The sequence below is a fragment of the Monodon monoceros genome, unplaced genomic scaffold, assembly GCF_005190385.1.
Source record: "Monodon monoceros isolate NGI ecotype Baffin Bay Population unplaced genomic scaffold, NGI_Narwhal_1 Super_Scaffold_14, whole genome shotgun sequence".
In the NCBI taxonomy this organism is placed as follows: domain Eukaryota; kingdom Metazoa; phylum Chordata; class Mammalia; order Artiodactyla; family Monodontidae; genus Monodon; species Monodon monoceros.
The window spans coordinates 64,300,774-64,327,894 of NW_021703770.1; the positions used below are offsets into that span (position 1 = coordinate 64,300,774).

Sequence of the window (27,121 nt, forward strand, 5' to 3'; positions counted from 1 at the left end):
CCCTCCCCTTCTAGGAGTCGTGAACTTCAGAACCTCTGCCTCCGACAACCATTCCCTTTAACTCTGATATTAACCAAGCTTCCCTATATTCTTCCCTCCGCCTAAGGGGGAAGTGAGTCTGGTCGCACCGCAGGGCATCCTAGGAAATGTGGTCTCTCATACTCATTTTGCTTGGGCCCCAGAGTGGGGAAGACGACAGAAGACATACAGTTAAAACTACAACTCCCGGCAGGCAACGTGAGCGACTCTCCGCCTTTCTGCCCCCATTTCGAGTGCCTTCCTCTTCCTCCTCTCCGCAGGCGCCGAACCTCTTGGCCTCACGGTATTTGTAGTTCTTTATGGACCCAGGATCCTGGCACTTGATGGCCAGGAGAGAGGCTAGAAAACTCTAATTCCCAGAGGGCAGAGCGAAAGGTGCGCCTGCGCAGTCTCAGTGAGGGCGTGTATGTCTGTGTGTCTGAGGGAGAGAGAGCGAGAGCTAGTGAGTGTGAGTGCGGGCTAGGGTGGTGGCCGTTACGTTCGGGGCAACGGCTACGGTAGTGGAGAAGCAAGAAGGGAAACAACGTCCGGCGCTTCCGCCTTCGCTTAGGAGGAGGAGGAGCTGGTAGGGAAAGGAAAGTGATTCGCCCTGGGCCTGGACTAGACCGAGTCGGGCCGGCGGGGGTCTGGCTATGAGCCTTTGAGGGTCGCTTGGGACGCGGAGCGAGACTCGGGAGCCGAGAGCTATGTCTCAGCCGCCGCCGCCGCCTCCGCTGCCGCCGCCGCCTCCTCCCCCAGAGGCTCCGCAGACTCCGCCGTCCCTGGCGGCGACGGCGGCGGCTGCTCCGGGAGTGCTCTCGAAGCGGAGAGACCGGAGAATCCTCTCCGGGAGCTGCCCGGATCCGAAGTGCCAGGCGCGTCTGTTCTTCCCGGCCTCCGGTTCTGTCAGCATCGAGTGTACCGAGTGCGGACAGCGGCACGAGCAGCAACAGCTGCTGGGGGTGGAGGAGGTGACCGACCCGGACGTAGTGCTGCACAACCTGCTGCGGAACGCGCTGCTCGGGGTGACAGGGGCACCCAAGAAGAACACGGAATTGGTAAAGGTGATGGGCCTTTCCAACTACCACTGCAAGTTGCTGTCGCCCATCTTAGCTCGCTACGGAATGGACAAGCAGACAGGCCGGGCTAAGCTTCTCCGGGACATGAACCAGGGCGAGCTGTTCGATTGCGCTTTACTGGGGGACCGCGCCTTCCTTATCGAACCAGAGCATGTGAACACGGTGGGCTATGGCAAGGACCGCTCCGGAAGCCTCCTGTATTTGCATGACACGCTTGAGGACATCAAGCGGGCCAATAAGAGTCAGGAATGCCTCATTCCAGTGCATGTGGACGGGGATGGACACTGCCTGGTGCATGCTGTGTCCCGGGCTCTAGTAGGCCGGGAGCTCTTCTGGCATGCCTTGAGAGAGAATCTTAAACAGCACTTTCAGCAGCACCTGGCCCGATATCAAGCCCTGTTCCATGACTTCATTGATGCCGCTGAGTGGGAGGACATTATCAATGAGTGTGACCCTCTGTTTGTACCACCTGAGGGTGTTCCCTTGGGCCTGAGGAACATCCACATATTTGGCCTTGCCAATGTGCTGCATCGCCCTATTATTCTGTTAGATTCACTCAGTGGCATGCGAAGCTCTGGTGATTATTCAGCCACCTTTCTGCCAGGGCTCATCCCTGCAGAGAAGTGCACTGGGAGAGATGGTCATTTGAACAAACCCATCTGTATTGCCTGGAGTAGCTCTGGTAGAAACCATTATATCCCCTTGGTAGGCATAAAAGGGGCTGCTTTGCCCAAACTGCCTATGAATTTGCTTCCTAAAGCATGGGGTGTGCCTCAGGACCTCATTAAGAAGTACATCAAACTTGAGGAGGACGGTGGTTGTGTTATTGGAGGAGACAGAAGTTTGCAGGATAAATACTTACTTAGGCTTGTTGCTGCTATGGAAGAAGTCTTTATGGACATACATGGTATCCATCCTAGTTTGGTGGCTGATGTCCATCAGTATTTCTACAGGAGGACAGGGGTGATAGGAGTTCAGCCTGAAGAAGTCACAGCAGCTGCTAAAAAAGCAGTAATGGATAATCGCCTTCACAAATGTTTGCTCTGTGGTGCCCTTTCTGAACTTCATGTTCCTCCAGAGTGGTTGGCTCCGGGAGGGAAACTGTATAACCTGGCAAAAAGTACTCATGGACAGCTGAGGCCTGACAAAAATTATAGCTTTCCCTTGAACAATTTGGTTTGCTCATATGATTCAGTGAAAGATGTTCTGGTACCAGACTACGGATTGAGTAACCTGACAGCTTGTAATTGGTGCCATGGCACATCTGTGCGAAGAGTCAGAGGAGATGGGTCTATTGTGTATTTGGATGGGGACAGAACTAATGCTAGGTCCACTGGTGGCAAATGTGGTTGTGGATTCAAACATTTTTGGGATGGTAAAGAGTATGACAATCTACCAGAAGCTTTTCCTATTACTTTGGAATGGGGTGGAAGAGTGGTCAGAGAAACAGTATATTGGTTCCAGTATGAAAGTGATGCATCTTTGAATAGTAATGTTTACGATGTTGCCATGAAACTTGTTACCAAGCACTTTCCAGGTGAATTTGGGAGTGAAATCCTGGTTCAGAAAGTTGTCCACACTATATTGCATCAGACTGCCAAAAAGAATCCTGATGATTATACTCCTGTAAATATAGATGGTGCTCATGCCCAAAGAGTTGGAGACGTACAAGGACAAGAGTCGGAGTCCCAGCTCCCAACTAAAATTATTCTTACTGGACAGAAAACAAAAACTTTGCACAAGGAGGAGTTAAATATGAGTAAGACTGAAAGAACTATTCAACAGAATATTACGGAACAGGCTTCTGTAATGCAGAAACGAAAAACAGAGAAGTTAAAACAAGAACAAAAGGGGCAGCCCAGGACTGTTTCTCCCAGTACCGTTCGTGATGGTCCTTCCTCTGCACCTGCCACCCCTACCAAGGCTCCCTATTCACCAACCACTTCTAAGGAGAAGAAGATCCGAATAACAACTAATGATGGACGACAGTCCATGGTTACACTTAAATCTTCAACAACGTTTTTTGAACTTCAGGAAAGCATAGCCAGAGAATTCAACATTCCTCCATATTTACAGTGTATTCGATATGGCTTTCCTCCTAAAGAGTTAATGCCACCCCAGGCAGGAATGGAAAAGGAGCCAGTTCCTTTACAACATGGTGACAGAATTACAATAGAGATTCTAAAAAGTAAAGCCGAAGGGGGTCAGTCTGCAGCAACACACTCGGCCCACACTGTGAAACAAGAAGAGAGTGCTGTCACGGGTAAACTGTCATCTAAGGAACTTCAGGAGCAAGCTGACAAAGAAATGTACTCCTTGTGTCTTTTAGCAACGTTAATGGGTAAGATCAATTTAACTCAGACAGTATTTCTTAATTGTGAATGTAATATGCTGAGTTTTTCTGATGTCTTCATGGAAAAAAATGGTCATCCTAAAAACTATCTGATTATATATTTTAGAAGAAAATTATTTTCTTTAGTTTTTTGACAGTTAGTGGATAGATGTTAGTGTGATTTTCTATTGAGTAAATATTAGGAAAACGTAACTAAGAAAGTGAAAGTCCCTTAATTGTCACCAGATTATTTAAATATAACGTATTCTTGTAATTGTTTTTTTAAAAATAGGCTTGTAATGGATCCATTTAAAGGCTTTTTCATTTTTTCCCCCTTGGCTCTATTGAGCCTGCCCACCTTGTCCCTTTTCATTTATTTTTAAATTTCATTTTCCTGCGTGTCATGTGATTTCAGGACTTCCTGTTTGATGAATTGCAGTTTCTGGGTTTATATGCTCACTGTACTCCCACCTAATGGTCTCTCTCATCCATTTCCTGTTCTCCGTTTCCCAGTTCATCACATTTTTCTTATTTGTACATTAGGATTTGTGTTTAAGTAATTTCCTTGCTCGGTGACTCTTTGCCATGAATTGTAATGAACTATTATAACTGAGGAGAAACATAAGGAACCGAGGTAGATATTAACAGGGTTGCTTAAGAAGCATTTCTTTTTAATAATTCAACACAAATTAAAGGAAAATAGATTATCAATCAAATATATGATTTAAAGCTTTAGATGATTTGGGAAATAATCCAATGGTGTACTTTTTACATTATTTTTATTGACTAATCTTTGTTTTTAAATTACTGTTAATATGCTTTATTAAGGCTTGAAATAGAAGTAAAATTGAAATACATTACATATTAGAGGGGTCTTATTTTTGCTGAGATGAGAGCTTTCAACTGGAAAAGTGATCTGGGTTTTGATTGTGTTTTCTAAGAGTACTAAATATCAGTGAATTGGTCCTTGACCTTCCAAAACGAAGATTATTTATTTCTGGCTTGTTAAGTTTAGGGGCCTAGTAGTTAATAGGGCATCTAAAAGCCCTATACAAATGTATAACTTAATATTGCTGACTTTATTTTGGCAGACATAGTCATTGAATTGGGTGCTATGTCAAGAAATGTACTAGCTAGGCACTTTGCATTTTTTCTATCTCCTAAGAGTTTTTAGTTTCTTAGAGACTGCATGGAATAAAGGAAAAGATTGTGAATTTTGGAGTGAGAAAGACCTAGAATTTGAATTCCAGCTCCACTACTTGTTAATTTAGTGATTTCAGGCAAGCTGCTTAACTCCCCAGTAGTACTTCAGTTGCCTCCTATCCACAAGATACCCCTTGTAGTTGGTACATAGGGCAACAGCAAAGTACTCCCAGAACTCTGAAAATTTAATAACATCATTAATAACAGAATGGATAAACTTAGATATGTGCTGAAGGCACTTTTAAGAAAACCAACAATCTCCCAGGTCAAAACAGGAAAAGAGGTCTCTTTTTTTTAGGAACTCTTGAGGATGTGGCTCATATATAACCTTGGATGTTCAGCACCTGGTATGGTGCCCAGCAGGGAGTGGGCACTTTGAAATGTTTTTTTTTTGATTGAATTAAATAGATGACATTAACATATCCAAAGAAAGGCTGTGTCAGCAGAAATGGAATGGATGGTCAGCACTGAACACTGAAAAAGAGTTGAAAAGCAGAGTTTGGCAATGTTTATACACTGCTATACAAGGGGAAAAGATACATCAACTGGGGTTCGTGAAAATTCTGGTAACTAGAAAGGTAGTCTCAATTGAGGGGCAGGAGTATTTGATCAGTCCTCACTGTGGCCTGGCTCAAAGATCTGAATCCCTTTACTGATTGCACAGTCACCAAGCATCTAGTCTGATCACTCATTTAGCTTCCTGATATAAGTATTGATAATACAGGTGAGAGTGCAGGTGAGGATTATATTCACTTGGAAGGCTGTGTTCTCCATGTACATTAATAAATTGGCACGGGTGAGATTATGATCAGTAGTCTAAAAGTCTGGCCAGCATAATATGTTTCATAATGAAAATTAGTAAAATATAATTCTCGTTTACAGTTAGTCACTTTTTGAGGTTGGATTGAGGTTTCTGGACCTGAATATCTGAATACTGGACTGTGGACTGCAAGGAGTTGACCAAGATAACGTCTTCTTGTTACGATCTCTTCCCTCTTCACCTCCAGCATTTATGTTGCTGCCCCTACAAACCCACACATTTCTTTAAGTCTCCCACTTCTACTTCTGACACAGAATTTAAGCATAAAAAGAGTGTTTTGCTAATTTTATGGTGGTGGTTCTTGAGAGACTTTCTGCTTTAAAGTACCAAGACAGTGCCTGGCCTGTATTAGTTCCTCTATAAACATTAGTTTTCTACCTCTAATTCTCTCATAACTGTATTTGAATTACGTAGAAGATATTTTTTTTTTTTTTGGCCCCCTGGCTTGTGGGATCCTAGTTCCCCAACCAGAGATTGAACCCATGCCCCCTGCAGGGGAAGTGCAGAGTCCTAACCACTGAACTGACAGGGAATTCCCTGGAAGATGTTCTTAATTAAAAGTGATAGGTTTGTAAAAATGTCAGTTTGGGGTTAGCTAAGTAAGTACACACAACCCCGTGTAAAGAGTGCTGAGGAACTCTTGATGTTTAGATTGGAGAGGGCTGGAAAATGGAAAACGACGGTTTATTTAGAAAATTGCAAATTTCAAAGTGCAGAAATAACTTTGTGAATTACCAAATGTGAGCTAAGCTGCTGGTATGTTGGTTTAGAAAATAGCTCATCAAGCTTTCTGCTGTTCAGATAGCTGCCTCCTTCTCACTTAGGTTAAGGCTTTAATACCACTTTCTTAAAGAAGTTGTCTCCTGACCACCTTATCTAAGGGTTTGAGAGACCTTTGCTAAACCACTCTATTACTGCACCCTGTTCAATTCCCTCCTAGCACCTGTTATAAGTTTTCATTATCTTGTTTGTTGGTTTACTTACTCATTTGCCTCCCCCATTATAAACTCTACAGAGGCAGAGACAGTAGCCTGTTTTATTCACCGATAAATACTTTATCACCTAGTACAGGCCCTGGCACTTATTAGGTGCCAAGTACATGCTTGTTGAATGAATGAATGCAGATTATGTCAGCAAAATGAACATCTGCTGTGAGCTAGAGATTGTGTTGTAGGTACAAAGATGAATGAGACATGGTCCTTGCCCTCCATAAACTTACCTGCAGGGTCTCAACTGAGGGCATCACATACTTTTATAGTTTTCATTTATAATTTTTATACATAGAGAAAAGGAAGCTGGAGATCTGTTGATGAAAGCTACAAAAGTATGGGGGATATATATAGATAGATAGATAGATAGATATAGGATTGTGTGTCTTCATTAAATAGGCTGACTTCTTGATAGCCAGGGACGTGTGTGTTGCCTGTCTACTGTTTTTAAGTAGGATATTTATTAAATAGAATTTATATCTATTATTATTTGTATCAACGAGACTAAGTGAGTACATCAGTCTTTTGCTCAGTTCATGGAACTAGTCACTTTGAATCTAACAATGGTAGTTTAAAATGAAATAACAGTGTTCTACCTGTAATATTTCACAGATTTTAATCTGCTTTATCGAGACCACTTGGACATTATTAAACAGTTTTTTCAGACTGTTATCTTCATTGTTTATACAGTATGTGAGTGACTCTAACTCTGGCATTGCAAAATATGTAATTAAATTTTCTTATAGACCAGTTTTTTGTGGATTCTGTTTTGTGGTAGATATGATAGATAGTAGTACATCATCCACCATAAATACTAGGCTAATTTCTTTTTTATTAATATTGTATTCCACTAACTTTTTAGTTAATTTTCCCTTTTAAGAGATAAAGACAGATTTGTGAAAAACGGTTTGTCAGTTTTTATACATACTTTGTCAGAGTTGCTGTAATGGAATTAGGCTATTTGTGAGATATTTACCCCACTTTACTTACAAAGGTTAGCATCCTTTCAGGGGTTGAGAAACTTGTGTGATTTTTATATACCTTCTGTCTTTATTAAAGAACTGTATGAGTTTTTAGTATACATTTTTAAATTGCACAATATTTTATAATTTCATAGTACTTCTTGATGTTGTAACTGCCTTGGGCTTTTCCAAAATCACACGTGGTATTCAAACACTTATTTTTAAGATGACTTGGGGTCTGAATATCATTGCATCTTGAATTTTTTCTTCAAATATTGGGTGAAGGACAGTTTCAAATCTAGATAGAACTTAATGCATCTGTTATTCTTAACATACACTCTGGTAACCCTTCCAGTTGATTTGTAGACAGCATATTTCTAATGGGGGAGCTGTCATAAAGTTGAATAAAAAGAATGCATATAGGTGTATCTTAAGGTAAATATGTACCTTCAAAGTATGATATTATAAAATCACCATTTATGACATAAGTGATAAATGGTGATTTTATAATATCATACTTTGAAGATTAAGTTAAACATCAATTCTATTTCCTTTTTTCCTTCACATTTTTTTCAATTATAAGATAATATTATTTTTAAAAATTCAAAGAAGTCAAGTATGTATAAAGTAGAATATAGTAGTTCCCTTTAACATTTGCACTCCCCAGAGAGAATCAGACTCTGTGTGTGTGTGTGTGTGTGTGTGTGTGTGTGTGTGTGTGTGAGATAAATATATCTTTTAATGGCTGATGATGACACTAAAAGACACTTAAGGGACTGAGTATAAGGAGAGAAACAAGCATGCCTTCCTTAGAAATGGTTTTGACTATTGATAAGGTGGATACATTTTTAGATGGGAGGAACTGCAGGAAGGGTGGAGAGATGGCAACAATTTTTCTCAGCTAATGAATACCTTTAGGATTCTTCTAGTAGAAACAGCCCCATGTTCCTACTTTAAATTTACATTTTGGTCAGTTTATTTTATGGTAATAGGAACTTGAGTTCAGAATTAACTTAGGTATTTTGGGGGGGAACTTAATAATATATTTCATATATTTTTTATTTGTTTTGTTTTTTTAATATATTTCATATAGATGTTAGATTTTAAAATTTACTCACTTGTTGAAACTTCAAATTGCTTTTTTAAATATCTAAAGTTAGAAAATTGGAACGATGACCTTTTAAACTCACTTTTAACCCATGAATTTGTTACTAGTAGTAAAAATTAGAAAAACAATGATATTTTTAAAATGTTTAATTTTAACATACTTAAAAAAATTACCTCTTATTAAAGAGGAAAAAAATTAGATAACCAAAAGAAAAAACATCCATAATATCACTGCCATATATAATAACTATTGTTCAGGTGAGAGAACTGAAGACTATTAGGAAGGATTCAAGGAAGACGAGGTATGAACAGAGCTTATCTATGGTGGTGGTATAGACTTTTTTCTACATTTATATACACAGTATGTTCAATATAAGTATTTTACTGTTGTACTATGAAGAAACAGTTGAATTATAAAGCAAAATTAATTGGAGACTAACAGAAAAATATGAATTAGTATAGTATTTGTTAGATGCTTTACCAGACTAGTCCTGTTCTCTAAGAATTTGTTTTCCAATGAAATGGTAGAAGAGTTATTCCTCCTCCCCCTTTTTTAAGCAGTTTTCAAATATGGTATTATTAAGTATGGTCACCATGTTGTACATTACATCTCTGTCACTTATTTATTTTATAACTGCAAGTTTGTACCTAAAAGCCTTTACTTTTGTTTTTGCTATGATTTTGTTTTATTAGATTCATGAAGAGGTACAGATGGTACCATTAGTTAACATTAGTTAACATTTTATCCATATAACATTAAAGAGCAGTTGTCGTTGTGCTGCTTCAATTAAGCTTTTCATGGACATCTCTCAGGCATTATTAAAAGAAAAAACCTCATTTATGCTAGTATTCATTTCACGAATTCTGAGTGCTACTATCTCTCCAGCATTGTGCCAGGCCCGGGAATAGAAAGTGAAATAGGCCACTGACCTTTTCCTGACTCTGAAAAGCTTCTGGTCTAGAAGGGGAAACAGAAAAGTAAACTGAGTTAACCTGCAGTGTGATCAGGGCTGTGGTGTTCATATGCATGGGAGCATTAAGGAGGGTACCTACCTAACCACCACTGAAGAAGAATCCTAGAGGAAGTGACACCTAAATTGAGTTTTAAAGAATACATAGCTATTACTGGTGTTTGGGGAACTGGAGCAGTTTGGTGGTGTTGCTTTGTAGAAATCAAGTTAGGATATGATGAGAGAGCTGTGAGATAGGAGCAAGGGTAAGGAATCCTAGGCTGCCTTTTATGCCGTGAGAAAGGAGCTTGGACTTACCATATGGTTTGGTGGAACCATTAAAGGTTTAACTCTGAAGGCTGTATGGAGTAGAGATTTGAGGAGAGTAAGATTAGAGGGAAAACCAATTTTGAGGCGGTGGCAGTGCTTCAGGCAGGAGATGGGCCTGAACCAGGTCAGTTGTAGAAGGAATGGAGAGAAATGTAGCAGAGAGCCATCTGTGACTGATGGGGGACTTGTGCAGTGTCACAATCCTTGCTTCCTGATCTCTGATCCCTTTTCTTGGTTCTGTTTCCAACAAACATGACTTCAGTGGAAGTGTGTATATACCAAAGGAAATAATTTGCCTAGTTTTTCTTTCAACCAGTTGTTGATGCCATGGATTTCTATAAGAAGAGGGTATGGATAGTTCTGCCAAATTTGTTGTAACATGATTTGACCTTTAGTAGAGGTTTAGTATCAGTGGAAAAGGTATAAGCTGTGGAACGATATACAGGATTCAGATCCAGGCTTTGCCGCTTACTAGCTATTTGATCTTGCGAGAACTATTTAAACTCTCTGAGCTTGTTTCTTTTTCTGTAAAATTGGGCTCAGTTAGGAGGAGAAAACGAAATTATGTGAAGTGCCTGATCAGAGCTGGGTAGACAATAGAGATTTAGGTGGTATCTATCCTTCCCTTAAAGCAATAGAGTATCCATGCTCACTGGGGCCATATAGGTCTGAAGGGGGTGAAAATTAGTTCTTGGGGGAGGGTAAAATAAATCTTACTCTATTTAATGAAAAAAGTACAGATATACATATAGTATGTAAACAGATAAACAGTATATGTGTAGTATGCAAATATCATGGTTGAGGCAGATTAGGAAGATAATGGCTAAAAATAATTCTTAGGTAGATAATGAAAACACAAGGTTGATAAACAGTTCAATAGAGTTATTACTTTTTAGAGTTCTGCCTGCTTAAGTAAGAAATAGTTGGGTTTGTAAAGTATCAATATTAAGAAACATCGTTTTTCTTACTAGTATTTAGGTGTTCAGTTCTGAGGAGTTTACTATTTTGGCACCCGTTTAGATTTTTTTTTTTTTTTTTTTTGGCGGTACGCGGGCGTCTCACTGTTGTGGCCTCTCCCATTGCAGAGCACAGGCTCCGGACGCACAGGCTCAGCGGCCATGGCTCACGGACCCAGCCACTCCGCGGCATGTGGGATCTTCCCAGACCGGGGCACGAACCCGGGTCCCCTGCATAGGCAGGCGGACTCTCAACCACTGCGCCACCAGGGAAGCCCCCGTTTAGATTTTGACCAAAAAAATTAAATGCTACCATCTAAGTTTTTGATATGTTTTGATATTCTAGAGTATTCGATAAATGATATCCTAGAGTGTTCTATAAAATACTAAGTACATTTAAGATAACATTAATAATAAATAAATGAAAGATTACCACCATAGAAGTAATTTATCCAAATAAAGTTTAATGATAAATTCAGCAGTCAGAACTTCTGTCAGAAGTTATTAACGTTCTGTGTGCGGGAGTTCTTATTAATATTCAAAATTTTAAATTAAATTTCTGTATTCACCCTTAAACATTGGCAATTCTAGTAGTACTGTATCATTAGTGAATGAAGTGTTCATGTGCAAGTAAATGTTCTAGTTAACTGAAATGTTAAGTGCCAAGGCTTTTTAAATTTATATACTTTAAACTGATATACTGAGCAACTTCAGCCAACTGCCATGTAGATTCACATTTCTGTTTATCAGTGTGGGAAGGGGTTAGAGCTCTGAGAGGTTGTAGGTACGTAGTGATTAATTCACTTCATCAATAACCTCCATTCAAAGCTCAGATTCAATAGTGTAGTCCTCTAGTAGGAAAGATAAAAATTAACCTTTCTTTGTTAAAATGAACTTTAAAAGTCCTGACCAGAAAAGCAGTACATATACATTATCAGATTAGAAAATAATGAAAGTATAAAGAAACAAAAATAACCATATTCCACAAACAAAAAGTAACTTTTATGTTCCTTCCATTCTTTATTAACTTCTTGAACAGTGGTTATCATTCTTAACTTTTATTTATTTATTTTTTTATTTATTTTTTTTTTTGCGGTACGCGGGCCTCTCACTGTTGTGGCCTCTCCCATTGCGGAGCACAGGCTCCGGACGCACAGGCTCAGTGGCCATGGCTCACGGGCTCAGCCACTCCGCGGCATGTGGGATCTTCCCAGACCGGGGCACGAACCCGTGTCCCCTGCATCGGCAGGCGGACTCTCAACCACTGCGCCACCAGGGAAGACCCCATTCTTAACTTTTTATTTGAAACTTCTTATTGATAATAGGCACTGTCAAAGAATGTTCTTGAAAACAACGTTTTTGTGAAATAGTGGGTTGCTTATAGCTATTTTGTGGGCTTCTAATGTTTATTCTAAATCTCATCAATAGGTCATTTCCCCCCTAAATTTCTGTTTTAAAAAGTCAACTTTGCAACAACAAAATACATTAATTACTTATCTTCAGTCTACCTATTTACTTTTCTCCCTAACCCTTTCCATCTGTTTTTATTAGTTTTAACCTAAATATAGAATATATTTTTTATATTCTCCTTTAAAAACATAGTATCTTTCTGTAACCTTTTCTGTTGTTCTAGTCCACAGTTGCATACTAGTTTACTTTGAACTGGATTGGGTCTTCATATGTATTTTGTTTAATATGCCCAGTATTGACTCATGCAGCTTTAAAGACACTTTTTATTTTTAAAGATGTTGGGGGTAGGAGTTTATTAATTAATTAATTTATTTTTGCTGTGTTGGGTCTCTGTTTCTATGCGAGGGCTTTCTCTAGTTGTGGCAAGCGGGAGCCACTCTTCATGACAGCGCGCGGGCCTCTCACTATCGCAGCCTCTCTTGTTGCGGAGCACAGGCTCCAGATGTGCAGGCTCAGTAGTTGTGGCTCACGGGCCCAGTTGCTCCACGGCATGTGGGATCCTCCCAGACCAGGGCTTGAACCCGTGTCCCCTGCATTAGCAGGCAGATTCTCAACCACTGCGCCACCATGGAAGCCCCTAAAGAAATTTTTGAATTAGTTCCTACATTTAAAAATGGGGGGACTTACCTGGTGGTGCAGTGGTTAAGAATCTTCCTGCCAGTGCAGGGGACACGGGTTAGATCCCACATGCCGCGGAGCAACTAAGCCCGTGCACCACAACTACTGAGCCTGCGCTTTAGAGTCCATGAGCCACAACTACTGAGCCCATGTGCCACAACTACTGAAGCCCATGTGCCTAGAGCCCGTGCTCTGCAACAAGAGAAGCCACTGCAATGAGAAGCCCACGCACTGCAATGAAGAGTAGCCCCTGCTCGCCGCAACTAGAGAAAGCCTGCGCGCAGCAGTGAAGACCCAGCACAGCCAAAAATAAATAAACAAATAAATAGAAGACATTAAAAAAAAAGGGGGAGAATTAAACATTAAAAACCTGGATTTCTGGCTTCTCTTGAAATGCCATTTGATATTGAAACATTGGGCCTCTACTCTTCCATGACAGCACTTGGCAATGGCTGCCATCTTAGATGGACCATGCATTTTCTAGTCATGTTCCCTCATTCCATATCGCTTCCTATATGTTGTATTACACCAGACTGCATCACTCACTTAGGAGATCTGCCTTGTGATCTCTGTTCAAGGCTAATCCATATTAAAGCAAGCCTGGGTTGAACTCTCTTGTTAGTTGCTAATACTGTATCTTTATTTTACAGGAGAAGATGTATGGTCTTATGCAAAGGGGCTTCCTCACATGTTCCAGCAGGGTGGCGTATTCTACAATATTATGAAGAAAACCATGGGTATAGTTGCTTTCTGATTTTATTCTTAGATAATATCACTCAAGCTATTCTAAGATTAAGAAAGTTCAGATAATATTCTTATGAAACTATTTCCAGTGTTAATATTAGGTACATATTTTTCTTCATCAGTCTGCCTAGTTAAAATGGATTATTATCCTGGTATGGTCAGCTACGTTTTCTGCTATAATATTACTAAAAATCTCCTATCACTTTCTTTCTCCTGTTTTCTCATTTAAGTTATGTATATGATCCTTAACAACTAAAGACAAATTGTGAAATTAGAGGCTGATTTGTTTATAATGCTAGTGACTGTCCCAGAACCAGATAATACAGTGTTTTTTTGTTGTTGTGTTTTGACTATGATTACTATATACCTCAGTATTTTCTGGATTCTAGGAAACAGCTCACTTTACATTTAACCTCTTTTTACATTGGGTATACATTGTTTATAAAGATATGTGCAAGTGTATAACTGTATCTTCACAGTTTCAAGAGAGAGGTTGCCAGTATGTATGTTTGGACCCCATGTGTTTTATCAAAAATTTGATCTGAGTACTTTTGGCCCCAGACTTTATCACTCTGGCTTATCTCACTTTCTTACCTACCTGACCTCTGTAGATATTAAGTACATAATCTCTATTTTATGTTTGTTTGTTTTTTTTCTTTCTCATGCACTTCTTTTTCCTTCTTAAAAAAACAAAACCCAACTTGGCTATTGTAGAAATGTTGAAACACATAAAAGTAGCAAGAATAATGTAATGAACCCCTATTTACTTACCACCCAGGTTCAATAATTATCAGTACATTTCTACCTACCCCATCTCAAATGGACTGTTTTGAAATAAATCTCAGACATAATTTCATCTGTAAGAACTTCAGTATGTATTTCTAAAAGTAAGCACTGTTTTTTTTTCTTTTTAAAAAATAACCATAATACCATTATCACATCTAAAAAATATGAACAGTAATTTTTAAGATATCACCAACTATCCAGTCAGTGTTTAAATTTACTTGATTTTTGATTGTCTCAAAAAATGTTTTTTCTTTTGATTTATTGAATTGGGGACCAAAGAATAGCCAGCTAGCCAGTTGCCTTGCTTCCTTCCTTCCTCCCTCCCTCCCTCCCTCCCTCCCTCCCTCCCTCCCTTCCTCCCTTCCTTCCTTCCTAAGATAGGATTATTGAAACATAATTTGCATACAGTAAAATTCACCCTTTTTAGGAATACAGGCATGTGAATTTTGACAAACATATACAGTCACGTAACCACTACCACAATCAAGATATAGAATATTTCCACCATTCCAAAAAAGTCACCTTGTGCCCCTTTCTAATTAATCCCTTACCTCTCCCCCTAGGCTCTGGCAACTACTGATTTGATTTCTGTCTCTGTATGTTTTCCTTTTTCATATCACCATATAAATGGGACGATATCGTTTAACCTTTTGTGTCGGCTTCTTTGATTGAGCACAGGGGTTGGCAAACTCCTACCCGTGAGCCATACCAGGCCTGCTGTGTTATCAGAACACAACCACACTCATGTTTACATATTGTCTGTGGCTGCTTTCGCAGTGCAGTGGCAGAGTTGAATAGTTGTGACAGAGACTATATGGTCTGCAAAACCTGAAATATTTACCAGGTTGCCCCTTTACAGAAAAATTTTGTCAACTTCAGTTTTTAGCCTAGTGCTTTTGAGATTCATCCGTCTGGTTGCATGTAGTTTATTTGTTTTTTATTGCTGAGTATTATTCCATTGTATGTATGTATCACATTTTAAAAATTCCATAACCAATTGAAGGACATTTAGTTTGTTTTTAGTTTTTGGCTACTATGAATAAAGCCACTATAAACATTTGTGTACACATCTTTGTGTGGACGTATGTTTTCACTTTTCTTTGGTAAATACCTAGGAGTGGGATTGCTGAGAAATGTGGTAAGTATATGCTCATCTTTATAAGAAACTTCCAGACCATTTCCAGATTGGCTGGACCATTTTGTATTCCTCCAGCACTTGGTAGTATTAGTTTTTTTTGTTTTGTTTTTGTTTTGTTTTGTTTTGTTTTTGCAGTACGCGGGCCTCTCACTGTTGTGGCCTCTCCCATTGATCAGGGTAATGTTTAATCAGGGTAATGTTGGCTTCAGAAAATTGAGTTGAGAAGTGTTCACTCCTTTTCTGTTTTCTGGTAGATTTTGTAATAGCTTTGATATTATTTCTTTCTTAAATGGTAGAATTCACCAGTGAAGCCATCTGTGCTTGGAGTTTTCTTTATTGGATGGTTTTTAACAATGAATTTAATTTCTTTAATAGACTGCTCTTAAGGTTATTCCTTTCTTCTTGAATGAGCTTTGTTAGTTTTGCCTTTCAAGAAATCTGTCCATTTCATCTAAGTTATCAATTTTATTGGCATAAAGTTGTTTATAATATTCCCTTACTGTCCTTTTAATGTCTTCAAGGTCTATAGCTCTGTCATTTCTGATATTGGCAATTTGTGCCTTTCTTGTTTTGCTGACTAGTCCAGCTAATGGTTTATCAGTTTTATTGATCTTTTCAAAGAAACAGCTTTGGTTTTATAGGTTTTCTGCATTGTTTTCCTCATTTCATTTTCTTTGTCTTCTGCTATTTACTTTTTCTTCCTTATGCTTCCTTTGGATTTAATTTGCACTTCCTAGTTTCTTTAAGTAGAAGCTTAGATTATAAATTTTTGTTTTCTAGTATAAGCATTTAAAGCTATAAATTTCTCTCTGAGCATACCCCTGCCTTTTTTTTTTGCATCCCTTTTTTTTTTTTGCGGTACGTGGGCCTCTCACTGTTGTGGCCTCTTCCATTACAGAGCACAGGCTCCGGACGCGCAGGCTCAGCAGCCATGGCTCACGGGCCCAGCCGCTCCGCGGCATGTGGGATCTTCCCAAACCGGGGCACGAGCCCATGTCCCCTGCATCGACAGGTGGACTCTCAACCACTGCGCCACCAGGGAAGCCCTGCATCCCTTTCTTTTTAACTTTCCATCTTTTTTTTTTTTAAATAACTTTCCATCTTTCACTTCATTCTACCTTCGGAAATATATCAATACCAGTTAATTTTTTTTAAAATAAATTAATTTTTGGCTGTGTTGGGTCTTTGTTGCTGCGCGCGGGCTTTCTCTAGTTGCAGCGAACGGGGGCAACTCTTTGTCGCGGTGCACAGGCTTCTCATTGCGGTGGCTTCTCGTTGCAGAGCACGGGCTCTAGGCATGCAGGCTTCAGTAGTTGTGGCACGCGGGCTCAGTAGTTGTGGCTCGCAGGCTCTAGGGCACAGGCTCAGTAGTTGTGGCACACAGGCTTAGTTGCTCTGTGGTATGTGGGATCTTCCTGGACCAGGGCTCGAACCCGTGTCCCCTGCATTGGCAGGCGGATTCTCAACCACTGTGCCACCAGAGAAGCCCCAGTTAGTGGTTTTTTAAAAGTTATTACTTAATTATGATTGATGATAGGGCTCCCAGTAATTGGGGTTAGGATGCACTGTCTTTCATAGGACTGAAAATAACTTCCCTCAGTTGTTTTTGTGTGTGGGAGGGTTGTGGTGGGTGGTGTGGGGATGATGCTCTTGATTATTTTCTAAATAGTTTTTTGGTTTTGGTTTGAAATTATTTTTAAAATGTTAGCTGTGATGCTAAGACAATTTAATGCGGGAAAGAATAGTTTTATCAGTGAACAGGGCTGGGGCAACTGGATATCCACATGCACAAGAATGAAGTTTGACCTCTCCTTCCCACCAAATACAAAATTAACTCAAAATGTATAAAAAAACTGGAGTATGAGAGCTAAAACTAGAAAGCTCTTAGAAGAAAACATAGGCATAAAACTTCTTGACTTTGCATTAGGCAAAATCTTTTTAGATATGACACCAAAAGTACAAGCAAAAAAATGTAGCTAAATAAAAACAAATTTTTGTGCTGCAAGGACACCAACATGAAAGTGAAATAACAACTCACAGAATGAGAAAATTTTGCAGATTATATATCAGATAATAGATTTGCATCTAGAATATAAAGAGCTCAGCAGTAAAAAGACAAACAACCCAGTTAAAAATGGGCAAAGGATCCAGAGAAAATATATAAATGGCCAATAAGCACATGAACTGATGCTCAACATCATTAACCATAGGGAAATGCAAATCAGAACCACAATGAGATAGTACTTCATACTCACTAGCAAGGCTATAATCACAAAGGCAGATATTAAGAATGGTGGGCAAGGAAATCCTGGTGGGAATGTAAAATAGTGCAGCCGCTTGGGAAGAAAGTCTGGCAGTTGCTCAGAAGATTTAAGATGGAGCTACTACATAACCCAGCAATTCACTCTTAGGTGTATACCCGAGAGAAATGAAAACGTGTCCACAAAAAACTTGTACACAGATGTTCATAATAGCATTATTCATAGTAGTCAGAACTGGAAACAATGCAAATGTCTATCAACTTAGACACTGGATAAGTAAGATGTGATATATCCATACAATGAAATATTACTTGGCAATAGAAAGGAATGGGAATGCAGTACTGATACAGACCACACTGATGAACCTTGAAAATCTTATGCTACATGAAACAAGCCAGAAACAAAAGACCATATATTGTATTATTTTACTTATATGAAAAGTCATATAAATGACAGAATAGGCACACCTAGAGAGACAGAGAGAGTAAATCAGTGGTTGCCTAGGGCTGGGAATGGGATGGGGGAGGAAATGGGAGTGACTGCTAATGGGTTCAGGGTTTCTTTCTGGGAAAATGTTCTAAAAGTGATTGTGGTGATGGCTACACAACTCTGAATATGCTAAAAAACATTGAACTGTACACTTAAAAATGGGTGAGTTGTGTGTGAATTATATGTCAGTAGAGCTGTTATATTTTTTAAATGTTACCTGTGGTATTTATTCTTATTAGGAGGGAGTTTAGAGCTCTGGAGTAGGAACATCTGATACTAAATTTTGGTTCTACTACTTTTTCCTGTGTGACTTCTAAGTCTCAGTTTCTCTATTTGTAAAGTGGGTGTGATAATATCGGGGTTATTATTAGGATCAAATGAGATTGTGCACATAAAGCAGTTAGCAAAGGGCCTGGTACCTAATAAATACTTAGCTAATGTTTGTTATTATTATTATTATTAGAATCCCAGCTGTTATTTGCAGAATTATTTTTAAAATTTTTGACTGTAACACAGCCATTTGAAATGGGTCACCATCAGAAAATCATTTTACCTTTCAAAATATAATTTCATCTGATATTTGCGGTAAAATGTTACCTCTATTTTTAGGACAGATTCATGTGGCAAATCATTATCATCATCCCGTGGTCAAAGAATCAAAGCATAACAAGCCCTCCTCACCCCCAGACATACACCCATACCCTCCAAAAATTGGAAAAGAACATAATTCTCTTACTTTGTTCAAATCCACCCTAACAGATGGATGGTTATATCTACATTTGAACAGACATATTGCCCAATATAACAGATAGACTTTTAATATTCCTATTCTTTATGTTTGGAAAGGTATTTTTAAATTAATTCATTCATTGTTCTGATGCACTTTAGGTAGTTTCCAGTTTTTTGATGTAAGAAAGAATGTAGCTATAAATATTATTATACATGTCTTTTGGTGTATATGTGCAATAGAATTGTTGATATATGATATAGAAATTTTAATACACCTTGATTCTTAAAATTCAAAGGACTATATAAGTTATATAAAACCTAAGTGATTGTTTAATCACAACACAGTATTTGTATTGATTTTTCAACATATATTTTAAAGTTTTTTAATAATGTAAAAAGTCTAGAAACTATAGAAATGGGGAATATCACCTATAGTTGCTAAATACTTGTCTTATACGTGCATTTTTTGGTCATGATTGTAATTCCAATACTTAGATTTGTTTCCTGCTATTTTCCTGTATTATGCATATTTTACTGTATCAATGAGGCATCATAGGTTACTTATTTATATCAGTATTAATAGCTGCATATTACTTCTGTCAGGTGATAGACTGTAATTTTCTTAACTCTTCTCTTCTTGTTGAAGCTTAGATTGTTTCCAGTGTTTCATTGTAAGTAATACTGTGATAAACGTGTGGGACCGTGATTCTTTCCAGGGATAGCCAAGGGAAAGCATCACCGTAGCAGCCTGGAAACGACTACAAACCCTTGTGATCTAATATAGAAATTAAAACTATTGACTGCATGATGTATATTAGGCACTGTGGTATGTGCTTCGCATGTGTTCTCATATAATCCTCAAATAATTAGTTGAAATAAGTACTATACTCATTGTTATACTTACCTGATTGCATTATAATTGTCTATTGACACTCGTCTCCATCTCCTAACAATTACATTTTATTTTGGAATCTTCAGGGTCTACTTTAGCTCCTGGCGTATAGTGAGGCTCAATAGTTGTTATCTGTTGAAATGATTGTTTAAAAGCTTTTCCTTGGGGCATCCCTGGCCTTACCATTCAAAATTCTCTTTTTTGCTACCTTTGTTTCCTGAGCTATGGTTTACAGATCTCTGAGGTAGGGGATTGGTAGAAGGTAAACTGATTTAAGGGTTGTACTCTGAAAGGTACTATTTAGACATCTCTGATTTTAATTTTTGTACATCTATTTTTGTCAGTTCTCTCTGCCAAAAATGTGCCAAGAGGAAATTCTCATTAGATTTTCACTTATCACTGAAATGAATGTTTATTTGAACTTACTATATGGTATTTATTCATTTGAAGTTGTTTTTTTCTCTGATTATTTGGAATATTCACAGTAAGATACATTAGAACCACTCTGTAGCTTTTTTCAGAGAGGAAGGGCCTATTCTTAATAACCTGCAAAACTGGAGAGAGACTACCTAAGTGCCCACAAAGCATTCCAGAGTTCACTCATCCTTCCCCTTTCTGAATTTCTATAGTACTTACTAACAGTCTCATTCATTTTAAACTAGTTTGCTTTTGCCTTTATATTTTACCATAAACATACCCATATATTATTAAAAGTTCATTTTTTTAAAACATAGAAAATCTGTGGTTTCATAAAAGTTGGAAACCCTTATTTTTGCATATTTGGAGTCTATACTTAAAATGTAAAGATACTGGATAGCTTAAAACACACATGCAATTTTTTTATGCCCAGGCTGGAAAAAGTATAAAAATTTGAAATACCATGTAGTGAGACCAAACTCTTCAGCTAGAAAATAAAGGGAAGCCTGCTTTAAAATTCTTACCCTCTACTGCTGCATTGACTGTGAGAAGGTATATCGCACTGGGCCATTTGAAGAGCATCCATAACTCACTCTTGTTTTGGTGGTTCTGATCTGCCAGAGAGGAATAAGAGTTGTAACATGAAGTACAACTATTTCAAAGGAATTGAATTGAATACAATGTTATTAATCTTTTGTAACTAAATGTCAGTTCTTCCAGTTATACTTAAGTCACAGTGCCTTCCTTAATCCTAGCTTTCCTAAATATGCCTCCACACCTATTTAATATGGAGTATCTTATTTTGAAAGTTCATACTTTTTATATTTGTGAAAAATACATATATATACACAGAGAAAACTTTTATTCTGGTATTCTGTAATTTAATAGAATCACTTATGATTTTTAATTCAACACACTGCGCAACATATGTACACAACACTTTGCCCTTATAGGTATTTTTAAAGTTTATAATTTGAATTTTACTAAATGAAAGTATATTTTCTTATTGCTTTACTATAAGCAAATGCTTTACTAACACAATTGCTAGTGTTTTTCTTATGCAAGCTGTTTGTTTCAAGCCTAACAAACAGGTTTGTTTCAAGCCTAACAAAAGGTTTGTTTCAAGCCTAACTTTCCTAACCTTGTGATAGGTTAATGATACATATTTTTCAAATCCCCTGGGAAACTACATTAAGGTTTATGGTGGTATTTCTTATTTTGTAATAGCATTAAATTCTATTAATAAGTGTAATAAATTATTTGCTAATTAAGTTTGTTTTGAAAGCTGTTACCTGTAAATTATTATTGGAAGTTTACTATTTCAATTATAATTGTCTTTACTACACCTTTCAAGTAAGATTTTAATATGTTAAATTCTTTTTCCTCTCTTCAGGTATGGCTGATGGCAAGCATTGCACTTTTCCACATCTGCCTGGCAAAACCTTTGTCTATAATGCTTCTGAAGATAGGCTGGAGTTGTGTGTGGATGCTGCAGGACATTTCCCCATCGGTCCTGATGTTGAAGATTTAGTCAAAGAGGCTGTAAGTCAGGTTCGAGCAGAGGCTACGACAAGAAGTAGGGAGTCAAGTCCCTCACATGGGTTATTAAAACTAGGTAGTGGTGGAGTAGTGAAAAAGAAATCCGAGCAGCTTCATAATGTGACTGCCTTTCAGGGAAAAGGGCATTCTCTAGGAACTGCATCCAGTACCCCACACCTTGAGCCAAGAGCTAGGGAAACTCCAGTTGTAAGGAAGCAGACCACAGGGACACACTTTAGTAGTTCCATTAAAACAGAGCCTTCTGTGTTCACAGCTGCTCCTAGTAACAGTGAGCTTATTCGAATAGCTCCTGGAGTAGTTACAATGAGAGACAGCAGGCAGCTTGATCCTGATATGGTTGAGGCCCAGCGAAAAAAATTGCAGGAAATGGTTTCTTCTATTCAGGCGTCGATGGACAAGCACTTGCGGGATCAAAGTACAGAGCAGTCACCGTCTGATCTTCCTCAAAGGAACGTCGAAGTTGTGAGTCCTTCTGTGAAGTCTGGGAGTCTTCAGATTGGCTTACCTGAATCTTTTTCTCTAACTGGTGGCACTGAAAATTTGAACACGGAAACAACTGATGGCTGTGTGGCAGAGGCACTGGGAACAGCATTTGCTACAAGGTCAAAAGCACAAAAGGGAAATTCCGTGGAGGAGCCTGAAGAGATGGATAGTCAAGATGCTGAGATGACAAACACAACTGAGCCAATGGATCACTCTTGATTTAATTAGAGGCTAATAAAGGCAGAATGTTTATTGTGAACATGTAATATTTGTTGGCTGGGCCACATAACTTGATTAGTCATTAAAAATCTTGTACGTATATAATTCAAAGATTATATCTTGTTATTCAGTGCATGATAGCAAGTGTGTGATTGGCAATAGCTTTTAATATACTGCTGCCCAGGCTGGCTCTAAATTCCTATAAATTAGTTATTAGATCCGCTGAAATGACTTTCTTCCATATATGTGGTTCACTGTAATTTTAATTCCATGAAAGTCTTAATGTTTAAAACATGAAAATTCTCTTGCTACTTATGTTTGATTTCTGAAAAGGCTAGGGCTGGGGGGAAATAAGATTTTGCTAATGTTGATGTCATCAGGGTAACCATTCCACATATTTATTAGCGTGTCAAAGGATTTATGTAAATTTGAAGGTTATCTGAAGTAAATTGTATCTTGAAATTCATAAAAGGATATATTAGACACTGGGATCCTGACACTTTCGTGAACATGAACACATTCATACAGATATATATTCTTGGTGAAACTATCTTGAGAATGTAGTGTAATGATACAACATTTTGCTGATTTGAGCAAGGTTGGGGAAGATAACTATTCTAGAATGATAAAGTCAATGTGATTCAGTAATGTTGCTGTCTGAGCCAACACAGCCAAGTGTGTGCTCTGTTGTTGATAATATGTTACCATTATTTTGAATCCTGGCCTGGTCAAGTACTACCAAATTTTTGTCCTTTAATCTTGCAGAAAAGTTGATTGCAATGTGTGGTAGAAAATAATAAAAATAATGGTAGCAGTAGTTAATCTCTAATTTTCAGAGTTTGTCAGATTCACAGAGCATTTATAAATAAGAATTTATCTTTATGAATGAGTTACATTGTTCTACAATTTTGATCAATGGTATTTAAGCTTGTATATGCTAAATGTATTTGAGCCCCTTTGAACCAAAAATGTTTCCCTTTTTTCTTAGAATCCATAAGATTTTCTTCATTTGTTGGCTTCACTTGGATTTGGATGCAAATTTGACTGCGTCATACCCTGATCAACCAGGCATTTGCTTAAGTAGTGTATTCATTAAATCTTTAGTGCCAGTTTCCTCAAGAAGCAGCTTTCACGTTTACTCCTTAAAGAATGTTTATCCTGAGACTGGTATTGCACTATTTTATCCTATTCTGCAAATCTGTATTCTGAAATGTACACGTTAATCCATCTTTTTCCTCTGTTCACTGAAATTAAGTTGAATTTGAATGGATGAAAGACAAAATGTATGTTAATACAATCTCTTATCTAGAGCATTTAAAGCCTGGCTCTCTCTGTTTGCTCGTGTTAACAGATGCAGAACCGTTTGCATTTCAAGAAAATGTACATCAGAAATTATATTATCAGGTGTTTTAAAACGTCAACCTGTTGATTCATAAGGAATATAGACAGAACTTTAACTTGTGTTTCCAAATAAGGGAGTTTTTGGTTTCTTTCTATGAAAGTATCTCTGACTGAATCCACTTATTAAGTTAACTACTTTATTTTGAATAGGGAAAGAATGGAGACTCTAGATATTTTGCAGGTGATATCTGAGCAAGATACATATTTGGGTTAGTTTTATCACATTATCACATTTTTAAAACCATATTGTCTCCATTCTTCTTCTAAATTTACTTTCAGATACCTCTCTCTATGTCTATAAATATAAGGAAATTTTAGAACTTTTATATTGTGTACTAGTTTTGCATAAAGAACTGCAGCTACCAAATAATATTTCCCATTTGGTTAGTACAGGTGACTTCTGTGTGTTAAATTAAAAATTACAAATATCACTAACCACTATAATTATTTTTGGGTTTTTTCAGCCACTGAACACCCTCCCGCCCCTCCACCACCACATACTTTTTTTAGTTTAAATACAGGAAAACTGGTTAACAAACGAATGCATTGCTTCCAGGTAAATGATATAATCACCCTTTAACAAATATTTTCTTCACCTGTGGCTCAGTATGTTTCGTTAATAACTGACATATAATTTCATAGCATAAAGTAAAAATATCAGATGCACATTTTATCTCCCTATTAAATACTTTTGCATTTAGTCAAACTAGAACGCACCTGTGAACATTAGAAGGCAGGCTAATCTTTGACAACACTATTAATTTCTCTTGCCAGAGCAGTGCTATTTAGAAGCTGGTTAGGTGTGAACATTATAATAATAGTTTGGGTTCTCCCTTGATAAAGAATAAAAGGCTCGATTCTGAGAATGGTCAGGTTTCTTGAAATTATTTTAGATCAACTGAAATTTGGTTGCAGTAATTAATGGTTTTTGAGAAGTGGGCCAGGTATCATCTTCACAAAAAAGTTTTAGAGCAGAATTTCTTTAAGTTCTTGACTATCGTCGTTTGCCCTTCCATATGGTTATCATAATCAAATACATAATTATAGGAATGTTTATTTTTTTATTACTACCATTTTAATACTACCAGGACATCCGCAACTTTGAGTCCAACCTAGGGATCATAAATTAGTTGAAATATTTTCTTAGCCCTACATGTAATGTCATAACTCTAATTCAGTCCTATAGTTAAATTCTATTTGCAGTGTTTAACTGAAAATTGAAGTATAATTGTAAATTTTTTTCTTCACTAATCCATTTTATAGTTAGTCATACCAAGGTTGACTATATGACCCAAAGTCCAGGTAGAGTTGAAGATGATGTGTGTCTAGAATACTGGTTGTGAGAAACTGGTTGAAATTGAAGAAAACAAGACACTGTCAAATATTATGAGGAAGAATATAATGAACTCCAAGGGAATGGTTACTCAGGAACTAGTTAAAGAGCAAGCCTAAGGCCCATTTCCCCTCCTTTCACTATATTTCAGGTATTTTATTGGAAAATGTTAAGCTCAAGACCTGAGAAATTTAGCAAGTGCTATTGACTGTGAAACTTGCTTTATATCTTCTCATGATTTTTAGTTTCGTTTTTACAGTCAAGCCTACTGCTTGCAATTAAGATAACAAACTGAAATGCATCTATGATTCCCAGCCACACAGGTCCTTATTGCCATTATTTTTAAGAATCTAACTTTATTGGAAATTAGCAAACTTTTGCATATGGTCTCTTACCTCAGGGAAGATCACTTACTAGCAACTCACATACTAATGACAGGTTTCTGAGAATTGTACTGACATCACATGTTAGCTACTAACTGCAAAGTTTATAACAGTGTTATTTTATGTAGTTACCTACTAATAACTGGCTGCTAGTGAACATTTCTCTAAAAAATTTAGACCTCACTACTAACCAAGCTTTAAGTATGAAATAAACTTACAACTTCTGTCTTTAATTAAGCTTTGGTCAGTATAGTGACAATATTATAAAATGTTTATTTCAGAATATCAATACCATTTGGTCTTCATTTTTCAAACAGGAATTTTAATTGGCCCAGATATAAAATATTGCAGAGTAGATATTGAGAGATTCGTGGTTCTCAAAACAAGGTTTCCATATTAAGATTTTCATAAAAGCCTTTGCAAAATCAGATTAATCTCCACTCATCTTAATATGAATTTAAAATTACCTCTTGTAACAGTAGTAGTGAGATACATACTCTAAGTTGGGGTAGATATATCCTACATTTCCAGGTTATCATGTAATTTAACAAAATTGCATAACCTCAAGGCTCTTAATATAATTTTTCAAACCAGAACTATTCACTTGAGAACATACCACAGTAGAATGTTTACTTAAGAAATAACAAAAGGGGCTATATCACCAATGTAAGATTTGTAGTTAATTGTAAGTTCTGCCATTCTTAATAATTCTTTGAGATGCTAAGTGTTTCAATTCATATTTAATGATACTTAAATTGTGAGAATTTTAATGTTTGCTCCAAAATAGCAGAAATTGTAAAAATTGTGAATTATTGGAGAAAATGCCATTACTTGTATATCTGACATTTAACTTTTTAAATTATGGAGTCTACATGCTTTTTAGTATAATATTAATACGATGATTATTCTCTTGTAAAAGAAAAGGAAAACTAGTAAAAAAAAAAGTTTTAGTTGATGTTATCTGCTTGTGAGTATCAATTACTTAGTATTTAAAAATTTTAAGGTATTGCATACTTTTCTTTAGAATGCACAAGTCCCTTCCTGAGCTTTTATGCCTGTGGTAGAGCAATAAAGGACTGAAAAGGTTGTCAGTATTTTCAGGTTTATTTAACTTTAAGAATTAGTGCCAAGAGCTGGAGAGTCTGCTTTTTAGAGGGAAATGTTATTAAGAATATGTAAAAATAAGTGTAATAGTGTAAATATTTAGAAAAAATTAAATAGCAAGTGCTTTAACTGCTCAATAAAATAGTATAGATGTTCTACCATCCCTAAAGCACTGGCTGTTATCCATTATTTTCTGATTTTGTGATTGCTGTATATATTACACTTGAGTAATAAATAATTGGTAATAGTGTATTCCATCTATATAGAGTTCTACAGCACACTCCACTGTACAGTATTTGAAGTTTTCTTTTATATCAGTAATAAAACTGTAAGTTAATACATAGTTTC

At 37.4% G+C, this 27,121-nt stretch overlaps 1 protein-coding gene across 2 annotated transcripts; it reads left to right on the forward strand.

The window, feature by feature from the left end:
* Positions 1-477: 477 nt before the first annotated feature.
* Positions 478-27,022, forward strand: VCPIP1 (valosin containing protein interacting protein 1). 2 transcript variants are annotated; one of them, XM_029223199.1, is made up of 3 exons: positions 478-3,438; positions 13,485-13,571; positions 21,684-27,022. In XM_029223199.1, exons 1-3 carry the CDS (start codon positions 726-728, stop codon positions 22,550-22,552), a joined length of 3,669 nt encoding a protein of 1,222 aa, XP_029079032.1. In that variant the 5' UTR covers positions 478-725; the 3' UTR covers positions 22,553-27,022. The 2 variants fall into 2 exon arrangements, with proteins under 2 accessions (XP_029079032.1, XP_029079033.1); XM_029223200.1 differs by lacking the exon at positions 13,485-13,571.
* Positions 27,023-27,121: the final 99 nt, after the last annotated feature.

What these genes read in the sequence shown, in the direction of transcription:
- VCPIP1 (XM_029223199.1), top strand. Translation starts at nt 726, where the DNA reads ATGTCTCAGCCGCCGCCGCCGCCTCCGCTGCCGCCGCCGCCTCCTCCC. An exon ending in TCTTTTAGCAACGTTAATGG is followed by an intron (nt 3,439 to 13,484) that starts GTAAGATCAATT and finishes TTTATTTTACAG; the next exon opens with GAGAAGATGTATGGTCTTAT. An exon ending in TATTATGAAGAAAACCATGG is followed by an intron (nt 13,572 to 21,683) that starts GTATAGTTGCTT and finishes TCCTCTCTTCAG; the next exon opens with GTATGGCTGATGGCAAGCAT.